Source organism: Crocodylus siamensis, chromosome 1 (genome assembly GCF_052110815.1).
Source record: "Crocodylus siamensis isolate JL-2025a chromosome 1, ASM5211081v1, whole genome shotgun sequence".
Lineage (NCBI taxonomy): Eukaryota > Metazoa > Chordata > Crocodylia > Crocodylidae > Crocodylus > Crocodylus siamensis.
The window spans coordinates 317,683,761-317,705,674 of NC_143395.1; the positions used below are offsets into that span (position 1 = coordinate 317,683,761).

Sequence of the window (21,914 nt, forward strand, 5' to 3'; positions counted from 1 at the left end):
AAATGTTGTCCTTGTACCAGCATGTGATGAAGCTTTATTTTGTTTTCACTCGAGATATTTGAAAGGAAAGTTAAGGCCAGCTGATGGTATATAGGTTTTCGAAATGTCACCTGAAAGGTTTTCTGCTATTTTTTTTTAACCAGAAAAAAAAACCGTTTTTCATAATCTGCCCAAACGGAATTTAGTTCCCTAGAGGCAGGGTCCTCGATGCAAGAAAGTCTTTAACATAAAAAAAGAAGCAGTGCTGCAGTTTCAACACGTTTTATTATATTTCTGTATGCATTACTCTCAAAACATATCACAAGAAAATGATGAAACCACTTAGACCTTCAAATAAAAAATCTGAAACAGTTTATGCTCACAATTGTACATATTTATAGTTAAGAAACATTCTTTATAAATACTGTTTCCTCTGTAGCAAGTTAATACCATAATTTAATTACAAATGGATAAATATGGTAACAGATATTTACAGGAGGGAGGGTGTTATTACGGAAAAAGCTAACGGCACGACGTTTATTTTCCTCACAATCTTCCGAACAGGAACTAACAAATCGAACTGGCAAAAGCACTAAAACATCACGTGTAAACCCAGCTAACAGAAAAAATACATTCACAAGCGTTGGTGGTGGTGGTGGTGCGTGTGTCGGAGGAACAGAATGGAGACTTTGGCACGGTTTGGTTTTTTTTCCCCGGTCTAGAGTTAAATGCAGTTTACAATCAAGTTGCCTCTTAAAAAGAACACAATATTCAATAGCACAATTACAAAAGAAACCAGGGTGGTTTTTTTTTTCTCTTCCACGTTACTTTTTTTTTCCTTTTTGTCTTTTTTTTTTAAAACGGGTGAACTAAAAAACCAAAAAACAAAAAAACAAAACCAAGAGGGAGGGAAAGAAAGAAAAAGCAAAGCAGTCCCTCGCTCTCGGGGCGGGCTGGGAGGGAGGAACTCAAGCCGTAGTTTACAAACGGGACCAACTTCTATACACCAAGAATCCAAGAAAACTTCGTTTACCGCCGCGCGGGAGCAGGCCGGCGCTGCTCTATGTACACGGCTCGTCGGCCCCCGGGAGACTCGTTCGTCGCCCTTCGCCCGGGAGGGCGGCTCTCTCCCGGGCTCCAGGACCTCTGCGGGTTGCAAGCCTCGCGGCGGGCTAAAAAGAAAGGCAAAGCGGGCCGCAGCCGGGCCCCGGGGAGGCCGAGCAGTCCGCCCTACACGTACCATTCGTTGAAGTTGGAGGAGAGGCCGCTGTGGCTGGCGCTGGCTCCGCCGCCGCCGCTGCCGCCGCCCGCGCCGCTGCCCCCGCCGCCGCCCCCGCCGCCGCCCCGGTGCACGGCCGACACGGCCGCCGCCGCCGCCGCCGCCGCTGCCGCCGCCGCCGCCGGGGACAGGTTGGCCGTGCTCTGCGTCTCGGCGCTGGGCGACACCAGGCCCGGCGGCGTGGACGACTCGTAGCCCGAGCTGGCGGCCGGGGACGACTCGGAGCCTTGCGGGGACGACTCGTGGACCTGCGGAGCAAAAGGCGACGGGGCGCGGTGGGCTCGGGGCGGCGGCCGCCCGGGGCCTGCCCCCCAAAACAGCAGCAGCAGCAACAGCAGCAGCCGGCCGCAGCCCCCCCGGCGGGCCCTACCTTCATGTGCTTGCGCAGCGAGCTGGGGTGCGTGTAGGACTTGTCGCACATCTTGCAGAGATAGGGCTTGTCCGAGGTGTGCACGTGCATGTGCTTCTTGCGGTCGCTGCTGTTGGCGAAGCGCCGGTCGCAGCCCTCGAACTCGCACTGGAAGGGCTTTTCCCCTGCAAGACACAGCGGGGTTACCCACGGCCCGGCCTCCCTGCCCCTGGGAACAGGCCCCCGGTCCCTTCCCCCGCCCCATGCACGGGGGAGCAGCATCTGCCCGGCGCTTGTCGAGGCGCCATCTCTGGCACAACACACCCGGGCCGCGCCAGGCCGGGCCCAGAAGCTGGCACCACCGCCCTGCGTGCGGACGACTGCGGGGGCTGCGGAGAGGCCCGCACCTCCCGGGATGCAACATCCTGCTAACCTGTAACCCTTGGGCCCGCAGCACAGGGAGGGCGGGGCGCCTGCAGGGCGCATCTTGGAAGTAAACACACGCGCGCGCGCGCACACACACACACACACACACACACGCGCGCACATGCTTAGGCCCGCAGGGAAAAGAACGAGCCTGCAAAAAGCCGCGGCTCATCCCTGCGCATAGCTCCCCGGTGCCAGCCCTCCAGGCGCTCGCAGCGGCGGGGAGGTGAGAAACTCCAGCCTTCCCCATTCGGAGGGGAAGCGCTGAACATCCAACTCCATTAGCACCTCAATCCTCGCTTCCAGCCGGCCATCCGCTCCGACACAATGCCTCGAGTGCGGGCACCTCATGCAAATACATTCCTTGAATTTTAAACCTTGTTAAAGCTCGTCTCGCACCTCGCATCCCCGCTTAGCACTTCAGGAAACAATGGGCCTATAGATGTGCTCCGGATCCGAGTCAATATTTAGGGTGGAAGTTGCTAAAATATTTGCCTGCCTTTTATGAAGCAGTCTGGCACCATCCGAGCTGGGAGCAGTAGCAAATGAATAATATATGAAGCAGGAGGATGCGTTGATTTTGTTCCTGTTCAGCTCACGCGATTTGCCACCAGGACGCGCGTCCTGCCCTTCTCTCCTGTCTGACCTGGTTTCTGCGTGTGTGCGCAACTGAGTGGAGCGAGTGTGTGTGCGTGTGCAAGTTCCTGAACCTCAGATCCTCTGTCACCTAGTACATAATAAACTGTGGCGAAACCACCTCAAGTGAGACTTTTTTTTTCTTCCCCAACGAGGAAATGTTATTGCCCTGGCTCCCACCATTTAAAATTGAATGGGCAGCCTTCCCAGGAAGGGACAGTTGGCCGCTTGCTCCGAGATGTATATCAAGCCCACATCCACGCGCGCACACGCCCCCAAACCAGGCGATGACAGCCGGGCAGGGAGTGCATCCTGCCCCATCCATGCGTCCTCGCGTTTGAGCGGAATGAATGAATGAATGAACGCAGCCGGCCTCGCCTGGCACAGGGAGAGGGGAAGAGTGCCTCGAGCCTCGGCACACTTCCACGCTTCTGATCAGCACGATTAAAGGGGTGCATAAAACAGCCCTGCGAGGAGAGAGGTGAGATGTACATATATAGATCTAAATAGATATAAATCTATGTCGATCAATATCTATATAGATCGAGAGAGAGAGAGAGAGAGAGGTGGATATATGATAAAAAATAGCAAACGACAATAAACTGACGATGCTGATGGTAGTGATGATGGGGATGGTGATACCGACCCCCAGCCCGCCAAGGCCAAGCGTGGCGGGGGTGGCGTGGCAGCCTGGGCACACGAGAGCCTGTCCCCCTGCCTCCGAGAGCACCGCATTGCCCGAGCGAGCTGGCCCCGCGCTCTGCGGCCGCGGCGTGCAGCCCGCCTGCTCGGCATTACCTGTGTGCGTCCTTTTGTGGATTTTTAGGTTCTCGGATCTGGCGAAAACTTTCCCGCAGCCGGGGAAGGGGCAGGGGAAGGGCTTCTCCCCCGTGTGCACGCGGATGTGGTTGACCAGTTTGTACTTGGCCTTGAAGGGCTTGCCCTCGCGGGGGCACTCCTCCCAGTAGCAGACGTGGTTGCTCTGCTCGGGCCCGCCGACGTGCTCCACCGAGACGTGGGTGACCAGCTCGTGCATGGTGCTGAAAGTTTTGTTGCAACTCTTTTTGGGGCTGCTCAGCTGCTCCGGGTCGATCCACTTGCAGATCAGCTCCTGCTTGATGCACTGCTGCCGCATGTAGCGGAAAAAGGCCCCGGGGTGGTGGTGGTGGTGGTGGTGCGCTGCCATGTTCATGCCCATGTTCATGTTCATGGGGCCGTACTGGTTGTGCAGCTGCGCCGCGGAGTAGGGGTCAGTCCTGGGGCTGGAGACCTGGCGGTACTGGTCCGAGCGCGCGAAGACCTCCCCGGGCAAGCCCAGCCGCATCTGCCCGTTCAGCACGTTTTGCGAGGGGTGCGGGCCGTGCTGCTCGTGGATGCCCGGGAAGAGTAGGTGGCTCTGAGCGTCCGTGTGCGGGTGATGCAGGCTGCCGGCCGGCGCCCCGAAGAGCCCGTGCTGCCCGCCGCCCGGCGCCGAGTCCCCGAAGCCCCGGCTGCGAAACAAGAAGTCCCGGGTGGAGTTGAAGGGCGCCCCGGAGTAGGAGCCGACGTGCGCGGCGTGGGGCCCCAGCGCGGCGGCCGGGTAGCCCGGCGCCTGCGAGCTGAACGCCGAGCTCTGCCCGGGCGACAGGTCGTGGGCCCCGGGGTTGAGCTTGAAGGCGCCCATGTGCGCCGCCGCCGAGTCCACGAAGCTGTTCTGCGCCGCCAGGCTCAGCTCCCGCTCCTGCATCTCCGCCGCCGCCGAGGAGTGGTGGTGCCGGGCGAACGTGCCCACGCCCAGGCCCGGGAACTGCGGCCCGGTGTCCAGCAGCATGGTCCGGCCGCCGCGGTCCGCCGGCCGCCCCCCGCCCGGGCACCACCCCGCCGCCGCCGCCGCCGCCGCCGCCGCCGCGAGATCCAGGGAGCAAGGCTGCCCCGAGCCGCCGCCGAGCGAGCGCAGAGTCCGGAGCAGGCGGGGACCCAAAGTGTATTAAAGCAGGCGAGGCGGGGGCGGGCGGCGGAGCAGGGGGAGTGGGGAGAGGAGCGCAGGGAGGGAGGGGGGAGGGAGGAGGAGGAGGAGGAGGGGGGCAGCCCCGCCTGTGCCGCGAGGCACGCGGGCACGCGCACACGCGCGGCCGTCCTGCCCGGGAGCCCCGCAGCGCCCGCTGCCCGCTCCGCTCCGCCGGGCACGGGCTGGCCGGGCCGGGCCGAGGGAAGGGGCGGAGGCGAGGAGGAGGAGGAGGAGGAAGGCCGAGGGGCTGGATGCGGGTCAGAGCCCGGCGGCGGCGGTGGCGACGGCGGCGGCGGCGGGCGCGCTGGCTCCGGCGGGATCGGGGCGGCACATGCGGGCTCTCCGGAGCTGGCGGGGCGCGGGGGGCGGGCGCGCTGCGACTCCCTCCCGCCCGTCAGTCCGTCTGTCTGTCTCCTCCGGGGTTTATCTCGGGGCGCCGCTGCCGCCGCTTTTATTTTTCTCAGCTCCCCACCCCCTCCGCTCCGCCCAGCCTCTCGCTCGCACTCCCCGGCTGGACTGGCAGCGCCTCTTCAAACGCCCCCTTTAACAGCAGCGCGGTCACTCTCCCGGCGCCCGCTCATTGGCCGGGCTGGCCCCATCAATCCAGGCGTCCCCCGGCCCGGCTAATCGCGGCTCGCGCCTGCCGGGCTCCTTCCCGCCTCCCCCTCCCGCGCCGGCTCCGGCCAGCAGCGGCGGCGGCGGCGGCCGCGAAGCTGCTCCAGCTTCCCCGCCCCCAGCTCCGTCGCCATCCCCATCGCCACCCCGCCCCCAGCCCTGCCGCACGGCCAGGCGGAGAGGGGCTGCTGCCGCCGCCGCGCAGCGCGACCCAGGCTGGGGCTCGGCTTCCAGCACGCACGGCGGGGGCTGGGGCTAGTATTATTATTATTTTGTGGGGGGGGGGGTCCTTAGCAGGGGGGTTGGAGCCAGGGGGGCACACGGAGCCAGGCTGCGCTTGGCCACTCGCCGCCTCCTCGGGAAGCAAACAAACAAAGCCCGGCGCTTCCAACGCCAACAATCTTTTTTTGGGGGGGGCGGGATCGGAGGACTCGCCTCCTCGCCCTCGGCCGGAGCCAGCCCCGGAGAGCCAGGGAAAGCGGACAAAGTCGGGCTAACGATGCGACTCCATCTGGGGGGAATAGAAGGAATAATAGCCCCGGCTGCTGGGTGTTTTGAACCACTTGTGCAGGGTAGAGGAATCAATCTGCATGTGGGTGTGCATAGCAGAGCAAGCAGAGGCGCCAGGATTGGCTTGTTTCTTTTTCTTTTCTTTTCTTTTTTTAAAATGTTTCTTTCCCTTTTTCACAAACCAACAAGTCCTGCTTTTTGAAACGCGGGTCCTTCGGGGGCAGGGATAAACACAATCCCACCCGCACACATCCAGGCAGAGCAGGCAAGTCCTCGTCCCCTCCCCCTCCAGGCAATGCCCGTCTGGCCCCTGCTTGGGTTTGTTCTGTAGTGGGTGAAAAATACTCGTCTGGGGCCAGGCTGTAGCACACAAGGCTTCCCCCCCCTTAATAATAATATATATATAGAAAAAATAACATTTGTGGTCTTGACCAGCCTGTCTTCGCCCCTACATTTACGCTCGTGCTTACCAGAGAAGAAAAATAAAATACAGTGGAGTCTGTGGATATATGTGTGTGTGTATGTGTATATATAATTTTAAGGGGCGGACTAAATTTTTTTCCCCGCGACATCCCTTTTACTCCTCACGTCAGTGCATCCTGCACCGAATTGAGACAGGCTGGCAAACGGGCTTCGCGTCGGTCTCTGCTTGGTTGTGTGTTCATATACATATTTACTGGGTCATAGATCTATAGTATTTACTAGACAGACAGACAGGGATTAGGACGTCTATTGATAAGTGCAGGAAAGGTAATTTTGCCAACAGTTTTTTTCCCTCTCTGATCTGATTGTTCAAATGGAGATCCCCCACTCTCAATAAGATGAAATGCCAGTTCACAAGGTGAAATCTACGCAGATCGGAGGTGCGTAATTCTTTGTCCGGCGCGGGGTTTCATGCACAGAAGACAGGGAGTCCTGCTAGTCCGGACTGAGCGCTGGGGACGGTAAACGCCAAATGAATGCGGAGGGACGCCTCCGTCAGCTGAAGTCTCTTCCTCCTCTCTCCAGCCGTGACTTGATCCTGTCTTTCTGGCGAGCAGCGCTTGCTCCCCAAAGTTGTCTTTCCAGGCTGGAGATTCAGGGCGTGCGCTGTCCTTGAACTGACCCTGCAGCCTGCGGGCACAGCCAGCGAGCAAACGGGCTGTCCTTTTCTCGAGCCCGTCTCCGAAAGGAGGGCTGGAGGGGTGCCCCCGAATCACGGCTGGGGCGGTAGAGAGGGAGCGCAGCTTGGCACTTCCAGTCTCCCACCCCGGCAGCCTCCAAGATAGCTGAATAATCGTCCAGACAATTAGCCACTTACTTATTCAGCCCCACTTCTCGGCCAAAGAGTTTGAAGAAAGATCCTGCCTCTGAGAATGGAAAGGCCCCAAACACCTCCAAGAAAAATGCGGTGTTGAGCATATTGCATGGAGGGGGGAAAAACAATGCTAACGTCTCCAAGAAAGCCTGCCTCCTTCCTTCCTTCCTCTCTCTCTCTTTCTTTCTTTCCTCTCCCCCATTCCCAGATCCCCCTGCTCTGCGTGCTGGCTCCGGGAGGCTGCTTTGGGACACTTCGGAGGGAATTCGTTCATTGCAGCCCGATAGCCCGCAGGCTGGACGCTCTTTGCTATTCTTTAAGGCTCCAGTTCTTCTCTCTCTGCAGGAAACAGAGGAGCTGATCCAAGTTCAAAGTCACGTCGCCGTCCCCTCTAAGAAGTGCTTTATTTCTCTACAAACCGCAAAACCCCTTTCCCCATGTCACAGGGTGAAAAGGGAAAGAGAGAGAGAGGGGGAGAGAGCGAGAGAGCGAGCGAGAGAGAGAGAGGGGAAAAAACCCCTGCAGTCGCTTTCAGGGCCATTGCCAGAAATGCAGACTTAAGCTCATTCTTTAGAAGGAAGAGAGCGGCCGGGCAAACGCGGTGGTAAAGTGTTTTAGTGAAATAAGTTTTTCAACAGGTCTCTGGAAGGTGCACGCACTGCAGTACTGCCAGGCCCGCAGCACCCCCGGCAGCCTCGCTGGGGAGCTTTTTCCCTGCCTGTAAGTTGTTCCGAAATTTTCTTTAAGCCAGCTCTCCTCTCGTGCTTACGGACTGCTTATCCCGATGGGGTGAGAGGCAGAGCTTTTCCTCTCACTGCGTAGACCGTCTTCGTCTTTTACCATCTCCCACTCCTTGGGGTGGTGATCATCAGCTTTCCAGAGGACAGCTGAGTATTGGAAGGGACCCGGCACCTGATCGTTGTTTGGTCAGTAGGTTTCTGTTCGCCTCGGAAATGTGCGCCGATGGTATTGCAAAATACTGCCATGGACCTTCTGCGGGGAATGAAAGGTGGCGTGAAGCCGGATTGATATGCGTACGTGTACAAACTATATCTTGATGCATGTATCTTTGGGACGAGAGGAATGGGATGGGGGGTTGAAAGTGGAGATGCGATGCATGCTTTCTCTGCCAAATTCCAGCTTTGTTTCCCTCTGGAGCGAAGAGAGGGGCGCGGGCTGGGCTGAGGGCGAGGATGCTGGCTGTTTAACCTGAAAAGAACAGAGCAATTTAACAGAATCACTTGCCCCGTTGTCTGTATCACAGACACTCATAAATTCAACAAGATCATCAACAGGATATTAAGTTGCAGGTTACCTTTGATTTTGCCGATCTTAGCCACTTCTAGGCCGTTCGACCTATGACCCGTGAAGACCACATGTGTTGTGTTGTAGCCTCCCTCTGTAAAACACACTTCGGAACAAAAGTTCTTTGTCAGAGTTTCACAGGAGTGTAATGTAAAAGAAAAGGGAAATCATGAAAATCTCAGCCAAAGCTGTAACTTTTTAAATGCCATTTTTTAAAAACCACCACAATGGGCGGGGGAGCTTACAAAGGCGCACCTTTCTTTCATACCATTAAAATTTATTGTTCTCTCAGTTGTGCTTATAAAAGGTTGCTATATAAAAATGCATTCGCCAGTGATTGAGTGAAACAGGGTAGGGCGCGTGTGTATTTTTTTTAAAGGAATGAAGGAAGGATCAGTCGCGTAAAAGCGGCTCTCTGGATAATATCTTAGCAGTCCTGATGGTGCTGCTGCCCGGCGCTGCACGCTTCTTCGCTAGCCCCACACTTCCCCTCCTGCAGCAACATTTTTAATAACTGTAAAAATAAAAACCACCCCACTGAAGCTCCGTCAGGAAAAAGCGTGATTTTTCCCGATGCCCCTTGCCCGTACGGAGGTTGCCACGTAAAGCCTAGTGCCAACAGAGCAGCTTTCCAATAAAATGCACTATTATTGCGATGGACTTTGTAATACGATTTATGCTGTCATTCATAAATAACAATGCCATATGGTAACCATATTGCTTATACAAGGAAAGCCGTCAAAGTGTCACTATTTGATTTATCTCAACAGCTTCTTCAAATGTTGACGCTCAGACAGACAGAAAAAATATACACCTTTTTTTTGTTAATACAGCGTTTCATCAGCACGGGAACCAGCTCAACACGATTGGCCTATGTTTTAATTTATTTGATTTGATTTGATTTCATTTTATTTTTACAATATTAGGAAATAAATGAGTGGGACGTGCACCTAGAGACCTATTAGGGGCGTTTATGAAGCGGGAGTGCACTAGGAATGACTGCTTCGAAACTTTGTGGCCAGAGCAGAAGTGAAGCTGGGCAGGAAGGAGCTCTCCCCCGGGTCCTCAGTGAGCGCCGCGCTCTGGTTTTCCCCATCAGCCCTGAGTCGCGGGACTGGCCGGCTGCAGCTTCGTGCAGAAAGTCGCTGGGAGATCCTCAGCCTCCTACAGGCTCTCGCCTTCCCTCGCAGATGGGGGGGGGAGGGAAAGAGGCAGCAGAAAGCTACAGTTTATCTCTTAGAGGAATCCCCTCACGTGTAAAATCTCTGCTGCGGATCCGCTTGGGGAGCAAGGACCCGGGACTCCGATGGACTGGTTTGATTTGATGAGATGTGATATTTTTTTTCTCCCTTTTTCCCCTTAGGTGCCTGCGCTCCGCGCACTTCAAGCAAGAACACATGACGCTGCATCTGGAAAGCCGGCCGAGGCAAAGCCGCCCCTGCCCCGCTCTGCCTCGTGCTACCCCAGCAAAGCCTGCGGGGGCGGGGGGGGGCTCCGCCGCGCAGCCCCGGGCAGTGCCGGCCCCCGCCTGGGGCACGCGAGGACCCGCCCCGTCCCGCGCAGGGGACTCGCTCCGAGTGGGCTGCCCCGCGGGCTGCTCTCGAGGCGGGCCAGTTTGGAGTGCACTGGCGCAGACCGGGCGGCGTGGGGTGTCCATGCTGCAGACACTGGTGGCCCTCCCAGCTCAGCCCTGGCGAGGCTGCTCCAGGAGTCTGGCACCCGCTGGTGCCCCAGCCCCGAGGTCAAGGGGGGCGCGCAGAGCCGGAGGCAGAGTTTCCGCCGCTCCCGCGCGCTGCCCGGCCTGGCAGGAGCAGAAAGGTGGGCACAAGGCACGCGTGGCGGCCCAGAGGCGCCTTCCCGGCCCCGACCCCGGCCCAGCGGCACTGCCCTTCCCCACAGCACCCAGATGTGAATGCAGCCAAGGAGTGCCCTGCTCGCTGCGCCTCGGCTTCAGCCGCTGGGGAGATGGAAACCCTGGGGCTGGCACCACTCCCCTGGCACCGCTGGCGGGGATGAGCCTTGCTGGGGGTGTCTGGTGCTGACTTGTTTGCCCCCCACCCCCCCCGCAATTTAATTGCATTAGTGCGTGTTGCTAATCTCGTCTAGCCAGGGTGTACTAACAGGTTTGAAGGTCTTGCTGAGGAAAGCTTTAATTTACCTCTCATCTGAATGGTTCCCCCGGAGCCTGTGCGCACGGTATAAAATATCGCCCTCTTTCCCCTAAATATCAATAAGGCGCGCATTACAGACGATTGTCTGTAAGTGGTGCGCGGGGTAATTAGCATACATTTGCATAATACGGCTGGCACAAAAAGATGCCACCCCGGCCCCATCGCGGAGGCCGTTATCTTCATGTATTTGGAAGCGGATCCCCTCCCACAGCCCAGATGTTTCGAGGTTCGGCACGTTTCATACGGCCTTTCACCGACTGCTCCATGCGCCTCGCTTGGTCCTAGTTTTTGCTGGCCCAAGCGGTCGCAGAGTCCCGAGCATTCGGTAGGATTTTTGGCTTCAGGGCTAAAGCCGGGGCTCAGAGGCCAGATGGGTTTTCATCGCAGTAGGCGCGCGTGTGTGCATCCCTACGTGTTCACGTGTGTGCGTGTGCACATGTGTGCATGCCTACGGGATTGCGAGCGCGCAGGGGCACAATGCACCACCCCGACTGCACCTTCAGGAGTATTTAGGCCTCGTAGGAAATCATCCGAATGGTCCTGGGGCTTGGAGGGGGGAGAATGAATGGGGTTCAATTCCGAAGTGCTTTCTAAAAAATGCCATCGTCCAAACTGGAAGGACCCGGGCAGATCCCGCCGTTCCCCTACCCACCGCGGAGCCCGCCGCGTTTCCACGTGATCGCATCCTTCTTGCCAATCCGCATTTAACTGTCTATTATTTAACCATAAAATATTTTCTTTATTTTACAGTCCTCATAAAAAGAAATTGATCAGGGAGATATATTTGAATTAAGACATATTAAATCCATGACAGATACAGATCACGCTGCGTTTAACAAGAGTTGTACAAGGAGGCGTGTACCAGATACCGCATAGCTGCGATGCTATTATTCAGGTTTACAGCTTCTCCTCCTCGCATTCACCCATTAAACCATTAAATCTCAGTAATTCAATAAAACACAGTGCTTAGAATTTTTTTGTCAAAAGCTATTTTGAAGAGAAAAAAAAGTTTTACTGCGCAATAAAAACATCAAGCAGCCCTTTTTAAAAGCAAGGGGTTGTTTATTTTTGGTCTTTTCCTTATAACCTGACTAAAATCCGCAGCCCTGCTCGGGCAGGTGCTGAAGCCTTTTTAGTTCTTTGTTTTGTTTTGTTTTCCCTCTTTTTTTTTTTTTTTGCAGGAGGTCTGAAACCCATTTGTGCAGGTGTCTCTGGCTGGAACAAAGCTCCAATGTGTTGAGAAAACCCCAGTCTGATGTGGTGCTATTTAAAGCCAATCCCCCTGCCTTTGGGAAGGGATCACGGGTCAGATCCTGCTTGCTTCTTCCCGATGAGTCGTGGCTTTGCTGCACTGGGGCTGTGCCCCCTGAGCAGGGAGGCCAGGATTTGGCCCTGAAGCAGAATCGCAGAATAGCCACGGCACGCTCTCAGAAAACAGGTGTGTGGGGGAGCAAATAATCACAACAGACCCGAGACACTAGGTAATCGATCACTTTTTTTTTCTCAATAGGACTGGTTAGATAGGGATGCTTTGAACTCTGTTGCCAGTGCTCACGGGATCCCCGATTCACTTCTCTCTGCTTGCGTGAGAAAGGAGTATTCCTTCCTCGCGCCCAGAGCCAGATTGGAAGTTTCCTTGCAGTATTTTTCGATTCTGTTATTTCTATGGTAAACGATCAAAACGATGCCCGTTGCTTCCGCAGGGCCACTGCACTGGAGAGAGCAAACAGCATCTTTATGCCAAGGCCAGCGCCGGGACATTAAATAACCGCGATTCCTGGCTTTACACCTCGGCGCTTGTAAGGTAACTTTTATTCCTTTTTTAATATGGTTTGCAGCAGAATTCAGCTAAACTTTCCGCGCAGCCAGCTCCCTACCAAGACAGGAGGAGCCACCTTTGCATGCTTCAAGGAGACCTTCGTCGCCTTGGGCAGGGATCAAGGGGGGCGGGGGGAATGACCTAAAGAGAGACAATGTAACAACTTCGCTTCCATTCCCAAGGACCTGGCAGGCTGGCCACATTTCCGTGCCAGGCACAGAACACTCTCCCGGTACAACCCACCGGAAAGTTGCAGGGATATTATGGGGCTGTCAATGCACCTGTTTCCCAAGCACAAGTCGACAGCAGCCCGGAGCTTGCACAGCTTTCCTGTGCCAGGCTTCGCTAGTGGCCCCCAGCCCAGGGCGGGGGAACAAGAGATCAGCCCAAACCCCGAGTGCCCTGAAGGGTGGACGAGGACGCGTTGGTAGCGGGGCTCTCCCGGGCAATTTTTGTTTAAAAAAAGGAAAAAGGATGTCGAAGTTTTACGCCCAGGGTTTATTCCCCGCCAAGTGGAGATTGCAGGGCCGACCCAGCCTTCCCTCCCAGGCACGGGCGTGGGGGTGGCTGGGCGCTGACAAATGGAAGTGACCGGTGGGGTCCCAGCTCCTTCCCCCAGGACAGGTCCAGGACAGGGGGTTGGCCTGGCCCAGGCCAAGCGGAGCAGCCTCCCCCACGCTCGTGCCTAACCTGTGCCACGTGCCTTTCTCTTTCTTTCTTTTACATTTTTTTTTGTAGGGTTCCAAGCCCAGGCTCGGCCTGCCCCCGCCCTCTCCTCAGGCCCGAGCAGTGCCATTTTCTCTCCAAGAAAGGGGCAGAGCTCCGCGGTCCCCCGGGACTCAACCCTCTCCTGCTTCATGGCGCTCGGCTTCCTGCAACACTGCCCCCCGCCAGGGACCCCAAACCCGCGCGGGGCGCCGGAGCAGGCGGGGGCCGCGGCGCGGCCCGGGGAGGCGCGGTGGGGTGGGGCGGCCGGGCCGGGTTGGGCGGCGCGGCGCTGGGCGCAGCCGGGCTCCGCGCCAACTTTGTGCAAGTGCAACTTCGGGCGAGGAGCCGGGGGAGGCGAGCGCGAGGGCGGATCCCCGCTGCGCCGCCGGCCTGAAAGGGAGCCAATCGCGCGGGCCGGGCCCCTGCCAATCATCCGGCTGCCTCCAATCCCACCCGTGCCATTTCCAAACTCTGGTCCCCACTGCGCGGCTCAAATGTGGTCGAGCGCTCTGCCAATCGCTGGAGGACAGAGCGGGGAGCGGATGGCGGAGTTGGGAGCGAGGACAAAAGAAGTTAAAGAGCCGCTTAACACGTACATGTTGGGGAAGGCGGGCAGAGGGGGGAAAACCCCGCCGCCGAGCCTCCATGGGCCTGGCTGTGCAGGCATGGAGCCCCCCTTGAGCAAGAGGACCCCGGCCCTGAGATTAGCGGATTTGGCAGCGGCTCAGCCCCATCCTCAGCAGAGCATGACAGGCTTCCCGGGGCTGGCGAGCCCGCACGTGCACCCCCACCACCTCCACCCCGCGGACTTGGGCTCTGACCCCGGCGCGGCCCTCACCCCCTTCGGACCCGAGCACTTGGGCCAGGCCGGCGCGCTCAAGCTCAGCCCCTCGCAGCCTCTGCCGCCGCACCCCGAGGCGCAGACCGCCGCCGGCTTCGCCTCGCCCGCAGCGCACAGCGGCCCCGGCTACCCCCCGGCCTACGCCGCCGGCTCCAGCTCCTCCGGCACCAGCGGCTCCGCCCGGGACTTCGGCCTCCGCCGGGACCAGCTGCCCGCGGGCCTGGGCGAGCAGCACTCCGCGGCCGGCTCGCCGCAGCACCCGGCCCCGCACGCCCCGCACCCCCACGGCGTCTTCATCTCCTCCGCCGGCACCTACGGCCCCGCCGACGGCGCGCTCTTCCCGCCGGCGCTGCAGGACCAGGCCGCCCCGGCCGGGCCCCCGCACCCGCTCAACGGGCAGATGCGGCTGGGGCTGGCGGCGGCCGAGCTGTACGGCGGGCCCCGCGCCGAGCACTACGCCCCGGCCGCGCTGCACGGCTACGGCGCCGTCAACTTAAACGTGAGCCTGGCGGCGGCGGCGGCGGCAGCGGCGGCGGCCGCCCACGGGCACCACCACCACCACCACCACCACCACCACCACGGCCACCACCATCCCCCGCACTACCCCGGCGCCGCGGCGGCGGCGGCGGCCGGCGCCTTCCTGCGCTACATGCGGCAGCCCATCAAGCAGGAGCTGATCTGCAAGTGGCTGGAGCCCGAGCAGCCGCCGGGCGCCGGGAAGCCCTGCTCCAAGACCTTCAGCACCATGCACGAGCTGGTCAACCACGTCACGGTGGAGCACGTCGGCGGGCCCGAGCAGAGCAGCCACGTCTGCTACTGGGAGGAGTGCCCCCGCGAGGGCAAGCCCTTCAAGGCCAAGTACAAGCTCATCAACCACATCCGCGTGCACACGGGGGAGAAGCCCTTCCCCTGCCCCTTCCCCGGCTGCGGCAAGGTCTTCGCCCGCTCCGAGAACCTCAAGATCCACAAGCGCACTCATACAGGTGGGTGCCCCCTGCTCTGCCCTGCGCCCCGGCCTCCGGGCGCCGCTTTCCTGCCTCTCGGCCCGCTACCGCCTCCCCGCCTTGCTGCTCTGCTGCGCGGCCGCACATGTGACTGCTTCATGAATAAGTAAACCGGCGGCACGCGGGACACACGCATACACACACGCGCGCACACACACACGCACACGCGCGCAGGCTGCCGGCCCGGGCCCGGGAGCGGACACCCGGCGGGAGAGGCCGAGGGCCCCCCACCCCCCGCCCCGGAGGAGGACGAGAGGGAGCCCCCCCTTACACGCGCTCCCTCGTGGGGTGTGACGGGCCGGGATTCCTCTCCAGCGCCGCCCCCCGCACGCAGAGCAGCACGGCCCGCCGCGCGGGCTGCCCCGGGCCGGGGCTGTGTGACTGCGGGGGCCGCGCTGGGGCTCCGCGCTGCGGGCGTCGGCTGCGGGGCAGCGAGGGCGGCGCGGGGAGCGGGGTGGCGCTGCTGTGTGTGGTCATGGGGTGTGTGTGGGGGTGTGCACACGCCTATATACTGGGGGGGCGGGGGTGTGCTCATCCTATCTGTGCTTGTCGCTTCATCCCACCGTGTGTGTGTGTGCATGCAGGCATCTATATACCGGGCTGTGTGTCTTTGTACTCATCCTATCGCGCGTGTGATATACCTGTATACCGGGGCCGTGTGTATGGGGTCATTTTATCGCGCGCCTATATACCGGTCTGCGTGTGTGTGTGTGTGTATCTATATACCGGGGTGTGTGCGGCCTTAAGGACGTTTCCCGCCGCAGCTCGAAGGAGGACCCTTGGCAGCAGTCCGCGCCGCCCGGGCCCAGGCGCGCCTGGCAGGAGCAGGGAGGCTGCGCCAAGTCCCGTCCCCGGGGGCGCGCCTTGTTTCCTGGAGGAGGAGGCGGTGGCTGGAGGGCTCAGGCCCCGCACGACGGCCCGGGCAGCCACGTCCCTCTGGCCGGCGGGGCTGTGCGGGCTGCGGGCGCCTGGGGCCCCGCGCTCCCTGCAGCCCCGCCCGGAGGGGAGGCCCCTCCCTGCGGCTCGCCCTGCCCGGGGGGGCCCTGCCGGCCGAGCCGGGGGCAGGGCGGCACGAGCAGCCCGTCCCAGGAGAGCCGGCCGCAGTCCCGGCGCGGGCAGCGGGGGGCGCGGGGCGGGGGGAGGCGCACCATGGCGAAGCTGTGACGTGCGGGCTCCGTCATAGTCCCTCTGTGACGTCCGGCCCGCGCGCGCTCCCGGCTCGGCGGCGCTGCCAGGAGCCCGCTCCACGCTCCGCCCGGCTCCTGCCGCCGCCGCGAGCAGGCGCTGCCCGACCCCGGCCCCGGCCCCAGGCAGCTCCTCCGGCTCAGCAGCGGCGCCGCTCGGCGCAGGGCGGGGCGGGGCGGGGTGGGGGGCGGGACGGCGCTGCTGCTCCGCCGCAAACGCAGGAGCTGCGTTTTCTCACCGGGATTCCTAAAAACAGCCCTCCCGCACACGCACTCACACACACCACGTCACACATGCACACACACACATGCACACAAGCGCGCGCGGGTTTGTTTGGCGCGGGGCTCGGAGGGGCGCGGGATCCGAGCGGAGCGGCCGCCGCGGCGAGTCACGCTGCCAGAAGCTGCCTGAGGCTGTGGCCAGGTCCCCGCGGTGCCGCTCGCGTGGGACCGGGGCATTTGTGACCGCGTGGAAGCAAAGCGGGATTGAAGGAAGCGGCTTCAATGCCCCTTTGCCACAGGCGCCTGAAGGCTTGCGGGGATCCGCCGCCCGCGCCCTTACTGCTCTGCAAAATGCAAAAGGTTTTCAAGACCCGGCTAGACAGAGCTTTGGCTGAGATGATCTAGCTGGGGCGGACGAGGTCCGTGCCCGTCCTCCTTTTGCAGGGCTGTGACGGCTGAAGCAGAGTTGCTCTGCTCGCAATGTGGTTCCAGCCGGAATAAAATGACCCGGCGCGTCTCTCCCCGCAGCCGCTCTCTCTCCGTACTAGGCATTTGCCCGTCGCCGATGCAACAACTACGGGGCAAAAACTGTCTGGAGCACAGCTATCTAGCAAATATGTAGCAAATACACAGGCACCAAAGGGTGCTGTATTACAAGACCTGGTAGGATTTAAAGGGACGCTAGGCACAAAGGGCTGAGGGGGGATATTCACAACCACTTTAACTGCTAAGCAATGCTGAAGCTATTAAAATATGATTTGCCATAGATTTTTAGACACGAATTAACCTCAGGTAAATAGACACCGCAAAAGCAGCCCCACTGCTCTCATTATTAGTGTGGCTTGCTAACACAGGCTGTTCTTCTCGCTAACGTGCGGGTTGTGAATGAGAGTAGGAAGCTACTGTTTTATTCTCAGACTAGAGCCGGCGTCTGCCTGTGAAATCCTCCGCTTTGTGCCCGTGTGTTTAAACAGGTGTCGTTTTTATTTCCGAAAACCAAAGATTCTCCCTGTATTTATAAACTGCTGCGTGCCAATAAGGGCAAGAAGTGCCAATCAGTAGGCGAATCCAGATGTTTCTCGTTGTTTATTAAGTGCCTCGGTTATGTTTGTTATGCTGTGAGACATGTACATACATATATATTATGTATGTGTGTATGTGTATATATCTATGTCTGTGTATATATATGCGTGTGTATGTGTGTTTGTATGCATATATATGTTGTATCTCTGTGTATATCTATGTATGTGAATGTGTAAGTGTGTGTGTGTGTGTGGGTGTGGGTGTGTGTAGATATATATGTGTGTGTGTTTGTGTGTGTGTGTGTGTGCCTGTGTGTACATAGATATGTATGTGTGTAGAGAGAGATATCTGCGAGAGGATTTTCTGCAGAGAAAGAATCGCTGCTTTCTGATGTGATCTCTTGTCTTTTTGCAAACCGCAATGAACATTTTACAGCTCGCAAACTATTTCGCATGTGACAGGAATGCAGCTCGAACTCTTGGCAGGTATCATTTTTCCCAGCCACGGCCCGGGTCTCTTCCTGAAAAGCAAAGAAACGCTTTGCAGTGCGCTTCTCTATGGAGACAGCGCTTTCTAGGAGCTGTGAAACGTTCCGCTTAGTGGTGGTGGTGGTGCTGCTGCTGCTCAAATTACCTCTCGTCCTGATCCGGAATGTAAATGCAGACGGCCAGAAGATAATGATTCTTGTTTTCCATTGCAGGAGAGAAGCCTTTTAAATGCGAGTTCGATGGCTGCGACAGGAAGTTTGCCAATAGCAGTGACAGAAAGAAACACTCCCACGTCCACACCAGTGACAAACCGTATTATTGCAAAGTCAGAGGCTGCGATAAATCTTACACGCACCCCAGCTCCTTGAGGAAGCACATGAAGATCCACTGCAAGTCCCCGCCACCTTCTCCGACTCCCGGATCTCACGGTTACCAATCTGCAGGTACCCCGCTAGGTGCCCCGCTCTCCCCTGTCCAGGACTCAGCCAGGGGACGCTCTGCCAATCTCTCCCCTCAGGTCACCAACCTCAACGAATGGTACGTCTGTCAGGCCAGTGGGGCTCCTAACAACCTTCACACGCCTTCCAGCAATGTGTCCTCTTCTGAGTCCGAAGATGAAGAGGTTTATAGGAACTCTGATACAAGAACTATCCATTAAAGGGGGGAGGGGTGGGGGAAGCAACAGCAAAGTTTCTGACCTGGGAGTACTTGCACGACTCTCCTGAAGTGTAGTGACTCAAGGCCTGAAATAAATGGATGGCATAAAGATGCCATCCGGTTTCACTGGCACTATTTATTCACTGTATGAAACCCTATGGTGTTTGTACGCGGTAACTAATTTAATTAAGACACTTGGACCTTTTTTAAAGAAAAAATAATAATATTATTATGAATAATAATCATAATTCCCAGCTGGACTCTCTCAGCGAACCAAGTTGCATGTTTGTAGGTATGGGGAAGATGCCAAGGGAGCTCCGTGGACAGGTCGGTTCATCGAGATGATACGCTGCCACTGCCAATGCAATAGGTCTCTTGCAACAGGGGAAGCGGAAGGGCGTGCGTTGTGCAGGCTGACAGAGCCCTCAGCCACGCCTGGAGTGGCTCTTAAATCCTTTAGATCCCATTCCCGGGGCTTCTTTGTAGTCGGAGTAGGCCCCAATTCCGCAATGGCCTCTTGATTGTAAACCAGCACCTGCTCAATCTCCGACCAATCGGGGACAAGGTACACCTCCAAAAAAAGGGTTTTTCCCCCCCTTCTGTTTAGGTTCAAATCTCTGATAATTTTCCTTTCTGTTCTGAAGCGTTGGGTTTCAGCCAAATCCGATATTTTATACCCAGACTTGTTTCCTTATCCCTTAGTTTTACACGATGTGAAAACGGTTTAAACAAAACAAAACAAAAAAAGAAAAGAAAAAAAGAAAAGAAAAGAAAAGATGCAGCATTTCTCTTAACATGTCCTGTCATCAGGAGTCCTGAAACACAACCGGGAAATAAAAGAAAAACTGCTGCTATTTGACAACTGCGATACTGTGATATTTTTTCTAAAGCACACAAAATTCAGCTCCTTTTTGTAAAGTTTGTCTAAAAGAGAAGATCCTGCATCTTGCTATGTCTAGACCATGTGTGTAGTAGCCTGTTGTTAGGTCAAAATGCTTCGGACTTCAGCGCCATTATTCCATCAAAATGAGGAGTTGTGACACTGTTGTGATGTCTACTTTTTGAATGGTGATATTTTAGAATACTCAAACTCTTTTTCTACTATTGTGTATTCCCGGTTTAAATGGCTTTATTTTTTCAACATCTGAAATCATGTTTGTATTCATTTTTTCCACAACCAATGCAATATCCAAACGACCACGTGTAGTGTTCAGTTGCATTAAGAGAGGAAAACAATTGTCATAAATATTAAAATTTAAAAGGTTCATAGTTAGAGCAAAAAAATTGATGAGTGCATGACCTTTGGCACAGCTGTCAAGCTATTAAAGAAAAAGGTCAAGGAACTACGACAATAACTCTTAGTCAATTTATTTGCGGTTGGTACGACACATTTCACATGCAAAATGTGAGTCCATCATAAACATCATACAAATAAACTAAAGAGCACTAATTTATCCTCAGAGACCCTGAATACGTAAACCGGTAGTCTCCCCTCCCCCAGGGTTTGTAGAAATTTGTTTTGTGTGCTGTGAATGGTTGATGTAGTCTTGTCATTGTTAATAACTTGTATGTGAATGCTATTATTTTGTACAGTTAAATTAATTTATTTTCGGACATCATCCTTTTCTGGAAGAGTACAGAACACACCAAAGAATTATATTATTAATTTTGGTGATAGATTGTTGTTTATGATTCCATGGTTTGTAAAAAAAGAAAAAAGAAAAAACAAACAAGAACATTATATTTTTCAGCTTACTTGAATGAACAATGTAATGTGAAAACAGACTCTTCCTGCATGTTTTCTGTGCAGTGTGGTGGTGATGATATATATAGTTTATAGAGATATTATATTAATAGTACAGTGCATGGTGCTGTCACTCTGGAAGCCTTTAAACGTTGTCTTCATATTGTTATGGTGAATATAAAGATACAGACATTCCTTACAAACAACAAGAAAACTTGAATAGAAAATAATTTTTTAAAATTTATTTGATTTGTTTTTTATTCATTTTCAAAGCCCATTCTAATAAATAGAAAATAATGAAGTATTATTACTTTATTATGGACTTTTTAAGGGTAATTTATGTAATGTAATCTTAATAGAAATATTTTTCTTGCTGATTTATAACGAACTGTTTAATTTATACAATTTTCCAACAATAGATTGCACTATACATTACTACATGACAGGGTTTTTAAAATATGAAATTAAGGGATATATTACTATTTTTATGTACTTTGCCACACATACGATCACACACTTGCCCATAAATTTTATGACACATGATACTTCCTAAATAGAAAGCCTTCATCTTTGTAAACCTGGACCATAAAAACAAAAATGGTTATCAAGCAAATAAATAAAAATATTATTCTTATGTATTGCATGTTCTTTACTGATAGATGAGAGACAGGTATAAACCAGACATACTCACGTAGAGGATAGATAGATAGATAGATAGATAATGGTAAATTATAGGATAAAGGTGAAGAACAGTAAGACAAACGTTAGAATTATTTTTTCCAGTAGAGATACTATTTTTCCCAGCCCCCACAACGTAAACAATGTTTCTTCCTTGTTATTTAGATTTTATTTTCATTCCATATATATGTATATATATACATATATATGGAACGAGCTGATCTTATAGGTCCATTTTTACCGTCCATTTTTGTCGTCTTTACTTACGTGAGTAGTTTCCAATTGAAGTCAGCCGGGTTAATCCTGTGAATAAAGCAAAAGGAATTACAGGATTTGGCTTCTAATGATGAAACAATAAGACATTCTACTATTATACTATTATCTTTACATGCAGAGATAAGATAGATGGATGGACTGATGGGTGGGTGGATGGATGGATAAATAGACAGAAAGACACTATGTGGGTACTCCTCCCTTCAAAATAATAATAATCAAACACCGTCAGCTCTAATCAGTTAAAATATTAATATTTATTTAGTAATTTGCTGAGCCTTTCTATCATTCTTTTGACACAAAACTCATGCAGACAATGGAATGGTTCAATTATGATATTTTAGTTTAAAAGTGTACCAGCAAATTATTTGTGAATATATAATTGATCTCATTTTGTTATACATAATATTAAGAGATCACTAAACGGAAAAAAGTTTTTAGGAGCTGAATAAATAAAAATACAAAGTGTATAAGAATATTCTTTATAAAAATATAAAGTATGCATCTATATATTAATGAGTGTCTCTTCAAAGAATGAAAGCTCAGTTAAATCTATTATAAATAATTTTAGATAAAATTAAAATATCGTTAGATCAGCATTATTGAAGATTACTCTGCCCCCCTCCCCCTCCTTTTTTTTTTGGGGGGTGGTAAATAAAGCTAGCCCAGGAATTTCAAACGTGTTTTTCCAATCTTTGAAAATGACTGGTCAAAATGTC

General features: G+C 54.9%; 2 protein-coding genes across 6 annotated transcripts; one reads left to right on the plus strand and one right to left on the minus strand.

The window, feature by feature from the left end:
• Positions 1-245: 245 nt before the first annotated feature.
• Positions 246-4,629, minus strand: ZIC2 (Zic family zinc finger 2). Its single transcript, XM_090022801.1, has 3 exons — positions 3,468-4,629; positions 1,629-1,792; positions 246-1,506 (listed from the first exon to the last, which is right to left on the minus strand). Exons 1-3 carry the CDS (start codon positions 4,477-4,479, stop codon positions 1,210-1,212), a joined length of 1,473 nt encoding a protein of 490 aa, XP_089878927.1. The 5' UTR covers positions 4,480-4,629; the 3' UTR covers positions 246-1,209.
• Positions 4,630-5,619: 990 nt separating this feature from the next.
• On the plus strand, positions 5,620-20,835 carry ZIC5 (Zic family zinc finger 5). Of its 5 annotated transcripts, none has more exons than XM_090022816.1 (5): positions 5,620-8,112; positions 9,747-11,992; positions 12,258-12,358; positions 13,112-14,905; positions 18,056-20,835. In XM_090022816.1, exons 4-5 carry the CDS (start codon positions 13,231-13,233, stop codon positions 18,499-18,501), a joined length of 2,121 nt encoding a protein of 706 aa, XP_089878942.1. In that variant the 5' UTR covers positions 5,620-8,112; positions 9,747-11,992; positions 12,258-12,358; positions 13,112-13,230; the 3' UTR covers positions 18,502-20,835. The 5 variants fall into 5 exon arrangements, with proteins under 5 accessions (XP_089878942.1, XP_089878968.1, XP_089878948.1 ...); XM_090022842.1 differs by having other exon boundaries at positions 5,620-7,798; XM_090022822.1 differs by lacking the exon at positions 5,620-8,112 and having other exon boundaries at positions 9,405-10,201; positions 11,736-11,992.
• Positions 20,836-21,914: the final 1,079 nt, after the last annotated feature.